Source organism: Pantherophis guttatus, chromosome 8, assembly GCF_059756535.1.
Source record: "Pantherophis guttatus breed Tessera chromosome 8, ASM5975653v1, whole genome shotgun sequence".
NCBI classification, from domain to species: domain Eukaryota; kingdom Metazoa; phylum Chordata; class Lepidosauria; order Squamata; family Colubridae; genus Pantherophis; species Pantherophis guttatus.
Window position 1 is genome coordinate 52953245 of NC_142070.1, and position 17930 is coordinate 52971174.

General features: G+C 36.1%; 1 protein-coding gene across 14 annotated transcripts in view; it reads left to right on the plus strand.

The window, feature by feature from the left end:
* Positions 1 to 17930, plus strand: part of NEK1 (NIMA related kinase 1) — a 90118-nt gene that overhangs the window by 48654 nt on the left and 23534 nt on the right. For 11 of the 14 annotated variants that reach the window (XR_015729221.1, XM_087875136.1, XM_034442667.3 and 8 more), the window contains 7 exons: positions 51 to 134; positions 1736 to 1813; positions 7131 to 7226; positions 8045 to 8191; positions 8678 to 8734; positions 12084 to 12315; positions 13636 to 13788. Coding sequence is in view for 13 of the 14 variants with exons in the window: in XM_087875136.1 (XP_087731262.1) it covers positions 51 to 134; positions 1736 to 1813; positions 7131 to 7226; positions 8045 to 8191; positions 8678 to 8734; positions 12084 to 12315; positions 13636 to 13788 (847 nt within the window). In the remaining variant the exon portion in view is untranslated. The remainder of the gene's footprint in view (positions 1 to 50; positions 135 to 1735; positions 1814 to 7130; positions 7227 to 8044; positions 8192 to 8677; positions 8735 to 12083; positions 12316 to 13635; positions 13789 to 17930) is intronic. The other 3 variants (XM_087875137.1, XM_087875140.1, XM_087875143.1) reach the window with 1 other exon arrangement.

Sequence of the window (17930 nt, forward strand, 5' to 3'; positions counted from 1 at the left end):
ATTGCTGAAACTTTCCTCAAGCAGAAAGGTCTCTCTTTATTTTCTTTCAGGAATACTTGGCAAGACTGAGGCAAATTAGACTTCAAAACTTTAATGAACGTCAACAAATAAAAGCAAAACTTCGTGGAGAAAAGGCAAGTTATTTTCTTTTTATTTAGAGTAAGTGGAAGCATTTGCAGTGACTCATGATCTTTTATGCTGTTTTGGGTTAATTTAAAAGCCTCTGCATAAGAAATTAATTCAAACCCCTGGACCTCTGTGTGTTGTGCTTCTGCTTATTCTGTGAAGTCTGTTGATTCAGAAAAAAGAGGGTATCAGGAAGGGAAAAGAGATGTCCCCATTCACTGTGTAGCCCTGGGTTATCTCTGAGAGAATGCAACACTTGAAAAACAGTGGCCCACTTCTGATTTAGATTATTAGTGATATCAATCAACTGTTTTATGGAACATGCTCATTATTGAATGTAGTAATCTACATAGCAAACTATCTTACTTGGAGTTGAAACAAAAAAAAAATGAAATCTGCTTCAAGCTGAGCATAACTCCTTTTGATTTCACTAATATCTTCATGTAGTATTGTCTTCTCCCAGTCTAATCTATAGCCTGGGAATTACCTAGTGATCTGCATTCAAGTACTAGTCAAGCCTAACCCTGCTTAATTCTGATGAGATCAGCTTTGTCTCATAGAGTAACAAAAACACATGTGAACTAGAATTTCATGGTTGTATCTTAAAATAACTGCAATTTTCAGGCAGTGTGCATTTTAACCTTCCATGTCGGCAAATAAAGCAATTTTCATAAGCTTGGGGAATACAGAGAAAAATATCTCCGGCTATGTAGGAGGATCTATGGCAGGGGTGTCAAACCTACATTGTCACGTGGTCACATGAAGTATCACAACTTTTTCCCCCTTTGCTAAAATGGGGGTGGGCATGGCCAGCACATGACGCATCTAGCCCACGGGCCGCCAGTTTGACACCCTTGATCTATGACTACATATAAACTCTCTCCACACTGTCAAGAGCTTTTAGTGATATTATAAAAACATTTTTAGTTGCTTTCTGATTCAAGAATAGTTTTATATTGGTTCACTGTGCATATATTGTACATAGGCAAGATTTCATATCTGGACAATTAACTTTAATCAAAAATACATTATTTTAGGGTTGAGTGAATCCAGCAGTTGGGTGATTCCAGCAGCTAAGTGAAAAAATATCATCCTCAACATGCATATGAGCTAAATTACTAATTTGGTAATCAGTAGAAGCTGATAGTAAGATGAGTATCAATCAGTGCAATAACAATACTTTTATATTGCTGGCCTGCTACATTAGCTATGTTCTATTTCTTCATTGAGAAGTAGAAATATAGTCCAAATACTGTATCCGTGAATTATCTTACAGAGTGGTTACTATTGCAATTATTATGCTGTGGTTTGGAAATCTGTGATTAGGATGTTAATATTTAACCTGCCATTTAACTTGTCTATATAATCTAGTTTGGGGATATTTTTGTTTTTAGACATATCTATCTATTCACAGTGGTTCCATGTCATATAAGATATGTTGTAATATAACCAAAAGAGTTGTGTTCTCTTTAAATAAAGTCATTTCTTTCTTTATTAAAATAGAACAAACCTTACTTTGAGTTTGAAATGTAGTTCAGTTATATTGTTGCTTATCTCTAGTTACAATCGGCATTAAAAAAACTGATTTTTTTTTAAAACAATTTTTTAGAATGAAAACAGTGGTTCTCCTGTCCATGAAATAAATGAAGAAACAGAATTAAGGCGTAAAAAAATTGAAGCACTAAAGGTAATAGTGAAAAATAAAAGAGAAAAATAACTAAGTTGAAATGGTAGGATGCAGTTATCATATGGATTTTACATGTAGGAATGACCAATGCATATTAATAATTTCCAAAAAAGAAAAGGGCCAGAGCCCTTAGATCCGTGATGGTGAACCTATGGCATGCGTGCCACAGATGGCGCGTGTAGCCATATCAGTGGGCACGTGAGCTCAGCTCTGGCGCGCATGGCTCCCCGGCCAACTGATTTTCATGTCTTCTGGGCCCATCAGAAGTAGGGAAGCAGGCTGTTTCCTGCCTCCAGAGGGCCTGGGGGGTGGGGAAGGCCCGTTTTTCTTTCTCATCTGGCTCCAGGGCCTCTCTAGGAATCTGGGGAGGGCGAAAACGGCCTCTCCCCCCCAGGAGGTCCTCCGGAGGCCGAAAACAGCCCGTTTGACAACTTCCGGTGGGGCCTGGAAATTGTCAAACAGGACATTTTTGGCCTCCGGAGGACCTCTGGGGGGGGAGGCCGTTTTTGCCCTTCCCCAGACTCATAGAGAGACCCTGGAGGCTGGGGACAGCAAAAAACGGGCCTTCCGGTTCTACCGGAAGTTGTCAAATGGGCTGTTTTCAGCCTCCGGAGGACCTCCGGGGCGGTGGGGCAGGCCGTTTTTGCTCTTCCCAGACTCCTAGAGAGGCCCTGGAGCCAGGTGAGAAAGAAAAACGGGCCTACCGGGCCATCACATGCCAGAAGTGGGGGGAGCGGGGGGGGTCGTGTGCGCATGCGTGTGGGCAGGACGCATAGAATTATGGGTGTGAGCACACGCACACGTGACAACCCACCCACCCACCCCCCGCCCCCTTACCTCCTAGCACGCGATGGCAAAAAGGTTAGCCATCACTGCCTTAGATTATTAGAACTACAGGTAGTTCTCAACTTATGACTATAATTTAGCCCAGAATTATCATCATAAGTGATGATGGTCATTAAGTACTATAAGCCACCGTGTGATCATGACAAATTTCAAGAGTACTTTGGATTCCTAGACCATGGTTTGCATTATCTACAAGAAGAGCTTCCGGCAAGGGATGGACTGCACCTCGCAAGAACCAGGAAGAATGTACTTGGAAAACAACTGGCTCAGCTTTACTGAAGGGCTTTAAACTATAACTATGGGGGGATGGTGACAAATCTTTAGGACCCAATCTCAAGCATAAATCCCAAAACAATCAAATGAGGTAGAGCGTGATGGAAGGAAAACTCAGATACAAACTAAGAGATCTATCAGCCATAAAGGACTCAGATGACTATAACTAATGTTCAAGGTTTGGGGAACAAACAGGGTGAACCTGAAGGACTAGTACATGAGGGCAAGTATGATATAGTTGCCATTACTGAAACTTGGTGGGATGAAACTCACCGCTGATAGAAGGACATAAACTGTTAGGTCTATAAACAGACTTAACAAAAGAGGAGGTGGAATTGCATTACACATAGGAGATCACTACATTCCTATAGAAATGCAAAGTTTTCTATAAAACCAAGGATGAAAGCCACCTAGAATGCCTATGGGTTAATATAATTTTTTTAAAAAAGAATGCCATTACTGTATATACCACAGTCCACCCTACCAAGCAGAAGAAATAGATGAACTTTTTGCTAATCAGTTAACAACTGTATATAGGAAACACACAACAGTAATAATGGGGGACTTTAACCACCCTAACATTAACTGGGAGACAAAATCTGTGTCAAGTGGGAGATCGAACAGGATGTTGACCAGCGTAATTGACAACATTGTCATCTAAATGGCAGAGGATGAAACTAAAGCGACAGCTATGCTGGACTTTATTATTACTAACAAAGAAATGCTAGAGGGTTTGAAATTGCAGGAATTTGGTGGGAGAGTGACCATGTCATATTAGAATTTAACATAATGCAAACACAAGTAATAGAAGATAATCAAACCAGTGTCTTAGACTTGAAAAGAGCTGATTTCAACAAACGAAGAGCTTGGGAAGGATACCATGGATGAAAAGGGGAAAATAACTCAAGAACCTTGGGAAACTTTGAAAAATATGATTATTAAAGCCCAGTCTAGCACAATAGCATTGAAAAAGAAAAATAAGAAATCCAAGAAGAAACCAGCATGGTTGTACAAAGAACTGTCTGATAACCTGAAAGATAAAAAGGACAAGTGTAAAAAGTGGAAAGAGGGACACATAGCTAAGGCAGCATACCAGTATATAGCATTAGCACTAGCACTAACAAGATATCTCCACCTCTGGTGACCCAGATGATGCTATGACTGCTCTCTTGCATTGCCTGGAGGCTGTGGGGGCCTGGATGGTAGACAACAGGCTTTGGCTGAACCCTTGTAAGACTGAGTGGCTTCGGTCCATGGAGCTCCAAGATCCATGACTTTTAACATCTTTAGTTCTAGATGAGTTGCACTACCCTAGACAGAACCTGTCCACAACTTTTCCTGAACTCATGACTCCTGTTCAAAGAGCAGTGGTAATCACAGCTAGGAGAGCCTTTGCATATCTTCATTTTGTGTGCCAGTTGCAGCCTTTTTTGAGTCAGGAGTCCCTGCGCTCAGTTGCTCAACCTCTATCATCTCATGTTTGGACTGTTGCAATGAGGTCTATATGGGGCTATCCTTGAAGAGCATTCAGAAGATATAGCTGATGCAGAGTGTAGTGGCGTGGGCAGTTTTTAGGGCCCCGATAGTGGCCCATGTAACACTATTGCTTTACAAGCTGCCCTGGTTGCTGGTCTGCTTCCGGGTACAACTCAAGGTATTGGTAATCATCTTTAAAGCCCTGCATGGCATGGGTCCAGGCTGCTTGAAGAACTGTCTCATGCCAATGGGACTGGCCCATTGACACTGGCATAGGGGGCATGGTGCAGATCCTATCAGCCAAGGAATTTCAGCTGTCAGGCTCCTTCTCTGCTGTGGCTCTTGCCCTCTGGAACACTCTGCCCACTGAGGTGTGGTTGGCTCCCATCCTCCTATCATTTTGAAAGAGCCTCAATACTTGGCTCTGTCTGATGGCTTGGGTATCCGATAGGGGAGCTTCATACTGGAGGTGATTGATTAATTAAAACCTAATCCCACCTCTCCACCCCCTGTGTGTCCAGTCCCTGCCTTTCCCATCTGGTTTTAATGGTTTGTAATTGTGAATTATTTTATCTGCTGTATGCCCTGTCTATTTTAAAGTCTTTTCTTCTTTAATGTTTTATGCTGTAAGTCATCCAGAGTCATTGGATATGAGATGGGCGACAAATAAATAAAATGGGATGCTGCCAACCAGCATAAATGTGAACTTGTTACCAAGCACCCAAAATTCAGTTGCATGATCTTGGGAGTGTGCGTGGCCATCAGAACTCCAGAACTGGATCTTAAGTAGTTTTAGGGAGATACATGATAACATTAAATGGTTGCTAGGTAAAAACTATTATATCAGAGAAAAATATTGCTCAGCCCTGTCAAAATCTATACATGGGGAAATTAAAGAGACTCCAATTGAGAATGTAACAATACCTTAGTCTATTGTTCCATGCCTCTTTATATATATAAAAAGTTTATTGTCATTGTACATACATACACAGTATACCCATATACCGTGTTTCTCCGAAAATAAGACCCTGTTTTATATTTTTTTAAATAAGCACTTGGCCTTATTTTTGGGGAGGTCTTATTATTTTAGGTCGCATGTAGGAAACCAGAGGAAATGGTGGGGACTGGCTGCGCATGCATTTAAATATTTTCAGGGGGGGCTTATTTTCGGGGGGCTTATTTTAGTGCATGTGCTCAAAAGCCTGATTGGGCTTATTATCAGGGGATATCTTATTTTAGGGTAAACAGGATTCTTTATCATGGAGTGCATATCTTTCCTACTGGGGTAGTGTTGCTCAGTGTAGCTTCACATTCCCTTTTTTATTCAAAGGGATCTCATTATATTCCTGCAGTCTGTAACATTTTCTTAACTTAGCCTATACCTCAGCTTCTTTATGTTGTCAGTAGTCCTCAACTTAACAATCATTCATTTAGCAACTGTTCAAATTTCTAATGGCCCTGAAAAAAAGTGAGTTTCAGTCGGTCTTCACACTTAAGATTGCCAAAGTTGCAGTCGTGATAATATTTGGGCTCTTGGGAACTGGTATGTATTTACATGGTTACAGCATCCTGGGGTCACATGATCACCATTTAGAACCTTCGGAGTCAGCTTTGAACAAAGAAGTCCATAGAAGAAATTGGATTTGCTTAATTACTGTGGCAAAAAGGTTGTAAAATCAGGCATGACTCACTTAATGATTGCCTAACTTAGCAATGGAAATACTGGTCCCAATTGTGGTCATAAGTCAAGAACTACCTGTACGCAAATCTGCTCTCTTGCCAAGTTCTTGAACTTGTTAGAACTAAGTTTCTTTGTGCCATTCTTGGAGCCCAAAAATATATTAAAATGCCATGTTACATTTGAATATCAGTTTGGCTCTTATTCATCAATTTTTCATTAAAATTAATTTCCTTCCCTGTAGTTTTGGTTTCTTTGGTCCTTAAGGATTGCTTTAAAAACATCTTAAGAAAGTTCTTTGGTTTTCTCAGTGGAGAGCCTTTACTCATAAGACTATGGAAATGTTAGAAATGCTGTCAAGTAATAGAGCTGGGAAATTAATCTTCTAACCAATCTAACTTTATTGTCTACTCTTACAATCTCTCTATCATCCATTGTAATAATGAAACTTTGTAAAGTGACTGGCACAAAAAGGGTTTATTATGAAGAAAGAAAATAGACTGTATTCATTTAGATTTGAAATGTGCCAGATGTAAGTGTTCAGTTTTTTCATTCAGCATTAATTTCTAATAAAGGAAGATGCATCTATAGTATTAACCAGCAAGGCACAAAGCCAACAGCTTCTCTAGTTCCTTGTTTGTCAACAACTGTATTTACACATTTGCACATTCTCTAGCCTGTACATATAATACTTCATTGTTAAAAGTGTGGTGCCTATATCAGAGATGCTGTCTGCAATAATAGTAAAGCAAATATACAGCAGAAATAGATTTATTTCATGAGGCCCAAACTCAATGGGTGAATAGTTAAAACAAGACAGACACCTTGAGAGCAACAACTCTTAAAATGCATGAAAGTGAGATATAATTATATGATTTGGGAATCTAATCTGTTAAAATTCAGTACAAATATATTTTAAAAAACAGTATTATAAATGTCAAATATAGAAAATCATATTCATGGAAATGAAGTTGGTAATTAATTTCCATAGAATTAGAATAGGGTTTCTTAGTTTAAAAAAATACTTTTTTGATCACATTCAAGGCTCAAGCAAATGCCCGGGCTGCAGTCCTGAAAGAGCAGTTAGAACGAAAGAGAAAAGACGCATATGAAAGAGAAAGGAAAGCTTGGGAAGAGCATGTAAGAAATGTTAACCTATTGGATGTTTTCTATGTGCTTGCAATTTTTCTTTGAAGCTTTAAACTAAGTGTTGCCTTGTAGTGCACTAAGTATGTGTAAATAGTACGATGCTCTTAAAACTTAGAGATTTTGATTTTTTTTTCTTTTGTATTTTGAGAATCTGATCACTGGATCTTCTTGGACAGAAAATTGTCTTAGGCAGTGTCCTGTCCTTGAGCAACATTAAACATTCCTCCTAAGCACTACTAATTTTATTGCCTTTATTCCTCTCTTGACTTATTTCATAATTTCTGTGATTTGCCCTCTCTGAGACACTTCAGGTGCTATTCAGATCATTAAATTGATTGTGTTTAGATGACAGGGTAAAGAATTCCCAGGACCCATAAATGTTTGATTTAATTTCTGTAATCATCACCTGTCTTCTTCCCAAGTACTTGAATGTTCAGAAAATGTAGAGGAAACTGAAGAGGTTTTTTTTTCTACTAATAAAGAGGCATGAAAAAAGTTGTTTCTAGGCAACAATAAACTCCTAATTTCTATGTGGTCTAACTACAACAAAATGTTTTACCTTCATAACTCAGTTTTCAATAGGAGAGTGATTTTAATTATCACACTTACCTAATGATAGAAATGAGGTAGAATTTAAAAACTGAGTATTTTAGTAGTTTAATTATAAAAATGAAAATCAGTAATATTTGGGAAAAAAATATGAAGCTGTTCATTGAAGAAGAAATGAAAATGTTTCTATCTTTACATTTTTGTGTTAATATTTGATTCTTCCTTACTGTCGTGTGTGTGTGTATGAATTATAATTACAGCTGGTGTCCAAAGGGATAAAAACTCCACTGGGAGCTTCAGAATTAAGTCCTACACATACTAAGGGGGAGGAAAGTTCTCCTACTAGATTAAAGCTCAATTCACCACAAATCATCACAATGACCTCAGCTTTGAAGGAAGTGGGTGCAGTAAGTAATATCATCATTTGCAAATAGTAAGATTAGAGTTTAGGATAAAAAATTATTCCACTATGTCACAATTTCTTACTGTCACTTCAAATTCACCTTTTCCCAATATTTTAAACTGCAGAATATTGTTGGTAAATTATGATAAAAATGGATCAAAACAATTGAACTTATACATATTATTCATTCTACAAATAAGTAACACTGATATCACGCATGAAATAAACACATCTATATTTGCATGTCCATGAAGACTGATGTTCTGTCACAGTTTACATGCTTTTTAGAATTCATAACTCTGTCAAATAAGCAGCACAAAATTAGTCGTCTGTTATATAAATTCAAATTATCATATCTGAAATTTGGATTATAAGGAATAAGTAACTTTATGTCAACATATTGATAGAATGAAATGACAAACATTATCTTTTCCAGTCTCATGGCTATCACTTAATGTATTTGACATATATTTTCAATCTGGATTTGTAGGATGAAAATGCAGTACTTGCCCAGGAAGAGGATATTAAACCTGATCTTTCTATACATGTAAGTTTAATTATTATTTATTTTATTTATTATTTATTTGTCAAGCATGTATAAGATAACAAATATAAGTATAGACATGATTATGAATACAGGAAATGGATACGAATAAATGGGGACAGTAGGTCAGGGACGGTAGGCACATTGGTGCGCTTATGCATACCCCTTACAGATGTCTTAGGAATGGGATGAGGTCAACAGTACACAGTCTGTTTTATTTTTGTGCTTTGTTTTGTTCTTACACTTCAACATTTTTTTAAAAAAAATCACTATTATGTTATATAAAAACTCTAATAAAAGGTTTGCTTATATCCCAAACCATTCTTTTTTTTTTTTATTGCAAAAGTTTTACAATTACATTTTCACCCCTTTTTTCACCCCCCCCTCCCCAAACTTCCCATCCTCCCTAACCCTCCCCCCCCCAGACTTCCCTATTATGTACTCATAACTAATGACACTAATATATAAGCTTGAACCCATCCCTCCCCCTGTATAATTTTTCCTCTTTGTCTCTTTACATTAAAATATTTCTAATACATTATTTTCAAATAAAAGCTATTTGATACTTTCTAGTTTGGTATTTATTCTGAACATATTCTATCCACCTTTTCCATTCCCATTCATAAGTCTCTTGTGAACAGTCTTTTAAATATGCTGAAATCTTCGCCATCTCTGCAAAACTAGCCATCTTCAAAGTCCATTCCTCGATAGTGGGCAAAGCTTCATTCTTCCAGTATTTACCTATCAACAATCTTGCTGCTGTTATCATATACAATATCAGTTTTGTTTCACCCCGTGTAAAACCCTTAACTATACCCAATAAAAACAACTGTGGAGAAAATTGAATTTTTTTCCTCAAAACATTCTGCATGACCCACCAAATTTTTATCCAAAAAGCCTTAACTTTCCTACAGGTCCACCAAACATGATAATACGTAGCATCCAAACATTCGCATCTCCAACATTTTGGCTGAACATTAGGGTACATACATGACAACTTTTTAGGATCTAAATGCCATCTATAAAACATTTTATAAAAATTTTCTCTCAGGTTTTGCGACTGTGTAAATTTAACATTCTGAACCCAAATTTTTTCCCAAGTTTCCAGCATCACTGGTTCTTCAAAATTCTGTGCCCACTTAATCATACAATCTTTAACTAATTCCGTTTCTGAATCTCTTTCTAACAAAACATTATAAAGCCTTTTAATATGCATTGGACCTTTCTCTCTTATATGTCTAACCAATTCTTCCTCATGCAACATAATACCAGTTTTTTGGTCCTCTTTCCATCTCAGTTGTAGTTGATTATATTGTAACCAAGTTAAATTAAACCCTTCATCCAACAGTGTCTGTAATGTCTTCAGCTGCCATCTGCCCGCATCTGTGAAAAGAACCTCTTTATATAAAAACCCCCCGAGTGACATTATATTTGTATTCCACAAAGTATGACCAAGATCCAGCCATAGCGGTATTTTGTAATCCCATTTGAGTCGGTGCTTCTTCCAAACTCTCATCAAAGAGTCTCTAAGTATATGACTTTTAAATACTTTATCTACTTTATCGTCGTAAAATAAATAAGCATGCCATCCAAATTCAAGATCAAAACTTTCTGCATTCAATATTCCAGTCTTTTTACTTCCAAACCAATCACTTGTTAAAGTTAAAGCTGCTGCATCATAATATAACTGTAGGTTTGGGAGTTTAAGGCCTCCTCTTTCTGGAACATCTTGCATAATTTTCAATTTCACTCTCGGCTTCTTCTCGTTCCAGACAAACTTATTCACACCAGACTGCCAAACTTTCAGTTGTTTATCACTTTTGAGCACCGGAATCATTTGAAACAAAAACAGAAATCTTGGCAAAATGTTCATCTTAACTGCTGCTATTCTTCCAAGTAAAGACAGTTGCAGCTTTTTCCAAGTCTCCATGTCTTTCTGAACCTCTCGCCACAACACCTCATAATTATTTTGAAACAATTTCATGTTTGATTCTGCAACCTGAACTCCAAGGTATTTTACCTTAGGTACAATTTCAAAACCTGCCCTCCTTTCAAGCTCATGTTTACGATCTTGTGTCATATTTTTAACTATCATTTTAGTCTTTTTTGAATTCAGTCTAAAACCTGAAACTCTACCATAGTCTTGTATAATGTCCTTCATCAGGATTGTTGATTCCATTGGTTGTGATAGGGTAACAACCAGATCATCTGCAAATGCCTTTATTCTATAATCCTCTTGCCTTATCATTATGCCTTTCAAAATTTTAGAGTCCCGTATTGTATTTAGCAAGACTTCCAATGTTAAAATAAATAAAAGTGGGGACAACGGACATCCCTGTCTTGTTCCTTTTTCAATTTTAAACTCTGTCGTCAGACTTCCATTAATAATAATCTGTGCCTTTTGCTCTTGATAAATTGCTGAAATCGCCTGTATAAATTGGTCCCCAAAGTCCATCTTTTTTAAAGTCTTTAGTAGAAAATTCCAATCCACTCTATCAAAGGCCTTCTCTGCATCCAAAAAAACCAGCACTGCAGGAATCTGTTTATTCTTATCAAGATATTCCAATAAATCTATTACTTGCTTTACATTATCCTTCATATATCTGCCCTCAATAAATCCCGCTTGATCCTCATGAATCACCTTTTGGATTACTGGCATCAACCTGTTGGCTAATACTTTCACATAGATTTTATAGTCTGTATTCAAAAGAGATATTGGTCTATAATTCTCTGGTTTTTTAGGACCAACTTGTTCTTTTGGTATCAAAGATATATAAGCAGTTGTCCATGATGGGGGTATTTTACATCCCAAACCATTCTTAAATCTAACATTCTTAAAATTCTAAATTGTTTTTTCTTTTTACAAACATCCTCTATTGCTTTTTCTGTAGCAACATTTTATTTAGTCTTCATCTAAGGAATTAGATGTTATTTTATATACCAATCTTACAGGATTATGATATGAAAAAGTCTTTCATAGTATCACTGCTTTAGAATCCTGAGCAACCAAGTTCTTTGAAATCCAAATCATGTCTATTTTTGAAAAGAATCCATGTCTTTCAGAAAAGTAGGTATACTCTCTAATTTGAATTATCATTTTTCTGTCTTCATATATCAATTAGCCCTGCATTGTCTATCAAATCAAAGAAATTGGTAATTTGGCTTGAGCTATTTTAATATTTGTCTCAGAGAATCTGTCAATTCTGGGGATATCACTCCATTCCAATCCCCCATCAAACACCAATTTTCAGGAAGAAACTTGTTTTATAAATGATTTATGGAGAGATTAACAATACCTTGTCTTCTTTTGGGGCAAAGTTTATTTTTTTGTAAACATTTTTCTGCTTTTTAGAACAAGCGAGAAATACTTCGAAGGCTGAATCAAAATCTTAAAGCACATGAAGATGTGAAAGAGAACAGGGAGCCCGAAGACACCTCTGAAATCCCTGTGGCTGGCGAGAATCATCACCAACAAGTAGTAATATGTCCAGTTTCAGCTGATCGCAAGAAATGGGAAACAGGAGCACAGCTTGTAGTTCCATTAGCACAATTAACAATGGAAGAATCCTTCTCTCAAACAGAAGGTAAATTGCCTTGGTTTTCAAATTGCTTTTGCAGTAACATGTAGATATTTATCTTACCACGTAACCTAATGATACTTAACAGAGATTGTGTCTACTTCACTACTTGTATTATGCAAATTGCAATGCATAATAGATCAGTTGTGAGGCAGTATTCAACAATGAACTACTACCACCCAAGAAAGGCAAAGACATGATCCAGATTTTTTGCCTTAGTCTAGGGTTCTTTTCCTCCTGTTCATTTTTTAAAAACTTTGTACAATTAAGTAAGTATTATTTATATTTTTTAAGTTAGACTATTGACGGTTCTATTAACCTAATCTCATAATTATTTGTTTCTTTATCCTAGATTCCTATTTTTTGCAGAACTCTGTTCTGACTTTCACTCATTTTCTAGTTTGCTGTATGGAATTATTAAGAACATACTGTAACCTAGTTTTCAAAACAAAAAAGTAAGAACAGGTCAATACTGTGTGTTGTTAGAGCATTCAAAAAAACCTGTGCATACTCATGAATCAAACCATCCGATAGTGATCTATGATTGTAATAAACTTTAAATATAACTAACTAATTAAATCACCTGTTTCTTCACTTGAGACTTGGCAGTTTTTCCTATTAATCTATCTGTAGAACCAGCTGTTCAATCTTTCTCTGTGCTTAACTATAATGGAGCTAAGAGAGGAGTTCAATGTCATGTCTTAAGGCAAAGAATCTGGATCACATGCTTTCTGCCTGAAAATAAGGTTGAATGCCTTGTTGCATCAAGCTAGAAAGCATCTTTATAATACATCGTCAGTATTTTGTTTACTGTTTAAATTTTGTTCAGTCTCACTATTACACATAGACTAATGCTGAACATATAAATATTAATACTTTTCATTTTTATTGTTGGAGGTTGTTTTTTTCCTCCCATATAACATCTGTTCACTTTATTAGTATGTGTGAAAAATAACATCTGTTATGTTATTAAAACTTTTTCTTTCTCATTTACCTTAAAAGATGGAATAATAGTTATTCTTAAGTTCTATAGAATATTTGCCAGCTAATGCTAATCAATATTTTTTAAACAAAATTTGTTTCCATAGATATCTCATATTAATTTATACCATATGAAATTGGTTTGATAAAATTGTTATATTAGAAGTATATTTACAGGCCACCACATTTTCACTTTATTCATTTTAAGGATCATTTAACATTTAAAAACAATGTGGAGTTATTCAGAGATGGCTCTCTCAGCTTTCATTGAATGTACAAACAAAATATTTTCCTATATATTGTTTTTTAAAGATACATTTTGGCTAACATTAATTTTTCCTACAGCACAAACATTTGGAGAAGTTATTAAATTAGATATTGCTGAACCCCAGCGAAAAGTTTGGGATAATAGCTCTATTGATTCTGTATTGAAGAAACTTGGGGAAGTTGAATTACAGCTTCAAACTGATCTGATGGATAACTTAAACATTACCAGTGGTAAGGATAAATTATAGCTATCATCTGAAGTTTTGAAATCCATACAAGGCTTACATTTTTTAATTTTTTATGAATTGTAGTCAGAACATTAAACTAAGGTACGGTTTTTCTTGATTATTAAGAGAGTAAAACATCTTGCACAAAATCTCTTTGCTTTGGCCCTGAAAATGGCAACGCATTGTAGGGTCCTTTTTTAAAGCTAAAAGCCATTAGCTAAGACGGGTTTTCAAGCATTTTCAAGCCACAGAACCTATTTGTTATTTTAAAAATTCTTGGAATCTGATCAAGAGTGATGTAACTTCTAAATGCAAGTCCCATCCTTCTACTACAGTTTAACTTAGTGGCTAAGGGAAAGAAAAACCTTGGTGAGGGGAGGCTTAGTTTTTTGCTGAGAGTATTTTCCCCCATTATTTTAGTCCTGCAGCTCCCATTAAAATATTTGGGTTCCATGGAACCTAATTAAAAAAATCCCACCTTATATTTTATTTCTGGGTCAGGTGATGTTGCAAAGTTTTCTGGGTCTCATTAATCATGATTAATGTGGATTAGGTGTTATTTAACTTGTGCTCATATTTCTGGGCTGAATCTGTGTCAGACCTTTGAAGATAGTGGAAAAGTGACTACCTGGATCTGGGAGATGTCAGTCCTTTGCTTCAGGCCTACTGTTCTATCCTTAGACCTTCTGTTCTGGCCAACTTTCACAACTATTGCCTGTTAGGAGCTTAGCAACAAAATGTTTGCAAAGTACCCCATTAGATTGTATACTATCAATGTTTTTGTTATGTTTCTTATTGTGGATGGTTTTATTACTATCCTTGTGTAAATTCCTGCAAGTCTGTATGGACAGCATACAAATAAACAAATTGCATTTACTAAGCCAGTTCCCCAACCTTTCTGGCCTTGCAGACCGGCAGGGAGAGGCAGGGGAGTGGGGAGGGTTCCACTCAAGAAGCTGGCAAGCCTGCGTACAGGAGCTCCATTTGCGCAAGTGGCATGCATGTGCACCTTCCGCTCACACAAATGGAGCATGCATGCACGTGCTTGCCCACTGCTCATGTTTGGCCGTGCATGCGCTCACCCGCCATTCCTGCAGCCCAGTTGCAAAAATCTCACATCCCAGAGATTGGGGACCCCTGTGCTAAGCAGCATGACACAGAATTCATAAATACGTGTAAAGATTTTTGGGTGTCTAGTTGACATAAAAATAGTCCTTGACTTGTCACTGCAATTGAGCCCAAAATTTCTGTTGCTAAGCAAAACAGTTAAGTAATGTTTTGCCTCGTTTTACGACTTTCTTGCCACAGTTAAGTGAACCACTGCAGTTGTTAAATTAGTAACACGATTGTTAAGTGAATCTAACATCCCCATTAACTTTGCTTGTCAGAAGATCACAAAAGTTGATCACATGACCTTGGTCACTGCAACTGCAATAAATACATGCCAGTTGTCAAGCATTCAAATTTGATCATGTGACCATGAGGTTGCTGCAATAGTTGTAAATGTGAAAAAATGGTTGTAAATCGACCACTACTGTAGTTTAAGAGATTGATGTTGACCTTTAAAACCTTAAATGGCTTAAAGCCTACTTGAGCAACCACCTTTTCAACCTTGAACCTGCCTGGATTCTTAGATTGCAGGAGAGGCCCATTGGAAGATGGTCTCATTGCTGGAAGGTTAGCTATCTTAACATGTGTGTCTGTTTGGGGGGAGGTACTTTCTTGTGTAGATCCAGGGATGAATATTTTCCCCAAGAAATAGTGTAGCACACACCTGTCAGAATTTATGAAAAAAGCAAAACTGCTTCTTTTGTCCAAAGTGTTAACTGGTAAACTGATTTTAATTTCTGGATTTTAAATGAATGGAAAAAATATTTGCTGTTAAATTTATTCTTAAACAATAGTACCTAGATCAAAGTTAAAGTTATACCTTAGTTAATTACAGATATTCATTTTTACTTAATAATTTCTTTTAAATTCCAAGATGGGATAATCTCTGGATTTCTTTTTTATTTTATTTTATTTATATATATATATACATCAACATCAATACATGAACAGTGTGGCATCTGGATATCATTCATTTTGATACAAATAACAATACTAATATCAATAATATGTATTGCATTAATTAAGATTACATAGTCCTAGTATTAATATTCCTATTTGTTTTTTTAAAAAAAACATAAATTTATTAATTTTTTAAACAAAGAAAAAACAAAAATATAGGTACAAAAATACAAAGAATAATTTTTTTGTGCAGAACTGTGACCTTTTACATGACATATTGCTACTAAGTTCTTATACTCTATGCACTTTATTTCATCAAATTCTATTATATCTGAATCTATTTTATTTTTCTGTTTTCAATCCATTTGTACCATTTCTCCCATGATACTTAATACTCCAAGTCTGTCATTCCTTTCAATTCCAATGTTAGTTTGTCCATTTCAGCGCAATCAAAGATTTTTTTGATTATTAAGTCCTCGGAGAGCGTCTTTGCATTCTTCCAACATTGCACAAAGGCCAATCTTGCCGCGGTTGTTATATGTAGGATCATATGTCTTGTTTTCTTATCATAAGCTTTTTTCTTTTTTTTTCTTTCTTTTTTTTTTTAAATATACTTTATTAGTTTTATTGTTAAAAACATCAAATCTCTACTAAAATCAGAAGTGCAGTGTTTGAACATATTTACAAAATATACATCAGGTATACTTCACACTTAAATTGCAAGAAATAAGCATACCTTGACATCATGATTTTATCCTATTATTTAACCATTCATACCACTTTCCCCATACTACATGGTGTTTTGATTTCTCATTGTTATTTAGCTCATTTGTTAGTTTTGACATTTCTGCGCATTCTAAAATTTTATTTATTAATATTTCCTCTGATGGTATGGTTTTATCTTTCCAAAATTTCGCATACACTAATCTGGCCGCTGTTGTTATATGAATTATAAGTTGAATTTTATCTTTGGTAAACCCATCCCTGATTATTCCCAAAAGAAATATTTCAGGGGATAAATCTATTTCCTCTTCAATTATTTCCCATAACCAATTTCGAATTCTAGACCAAAACCTTTTTGTCTTTGAGCAGTCCACCACATATGATAGAAGGTGCCGAGATCCTTACCGCACTTCCAGCAAGTTGCTGAAGCATTAGAGAACATTTTCGCTAATCTGGCTGGCGCTAGGTGCCACCTGTGGAGCTTCTTATAATGATTTTCCCTGTATGTTGCTGCTTTAGTCATTTTATAATTTCTGTTCCAGGCCTCTTCCCAATTATTAAAATTTAAACTATATTCGATGTTTTTTTCCCAGGTACTTAACTGGTTTCTGGCTATATCCTCTGCCCTGTTCTCGTCTAATAGAAGATTGTATATTTTTGCTAACATTTTTTTTTCCACCCCCAGCATAATTTTGTCTAAATTTCTATACTTTGCTTCTATGCCATATTGATCCCTATCCATCTGGTACCTTGAATTTATCTGTAAATAATTCCACCAGTCTAGGTTAAAGCCTTGGTCTCTCAGCGTGTCCAGGGATTTAAGATTCCCGTTTTCATCTAATATATCCTTATATGTGCCAAATTTTAAAATGTCTCTTCTATTTGGAGAGGTCAGGGCCTCCATAATAGAAAGCCAATTTGGTACTTTGGCGTAGAACCGCTGCCTAATTTCCTCCCACGTTTGTATAAGGGACTCCCTTACTTTGTGTTTGTGAAAATAGGATTTTTTCTTATTTCTTGGGTCCCACAAATGGGCGTGCCATCCTTCTTGTAAATCGTGGTCTTCTAAGGTCAGAATCCTCCTATTTTGCAATGTGACCCACTCCTTAAAACTAATTTAGCTGCCTTTTGATAAGCTTCCCAATCAGGGAGTCCAAAGCCACCCATATTTCTTTTCCCTTGTAATATCTTATATGAGATCCTTGCCTTCTTTCCCTCCCATAGAAAATTCCTAACACTTTTATTCAAATCTAAAAAGAATTTTTTATCTAAACTCACCGGTATGCTTTGGTATAGAAATATAATTTTGGGGAGGATATTCATCTTAATTGCTGCTATTTTACATGAAAGACAAATTTAGCTTTTTCCATCTATCTATATCCTGATGTATTTTTTGTAATAGTGGGGTATAAT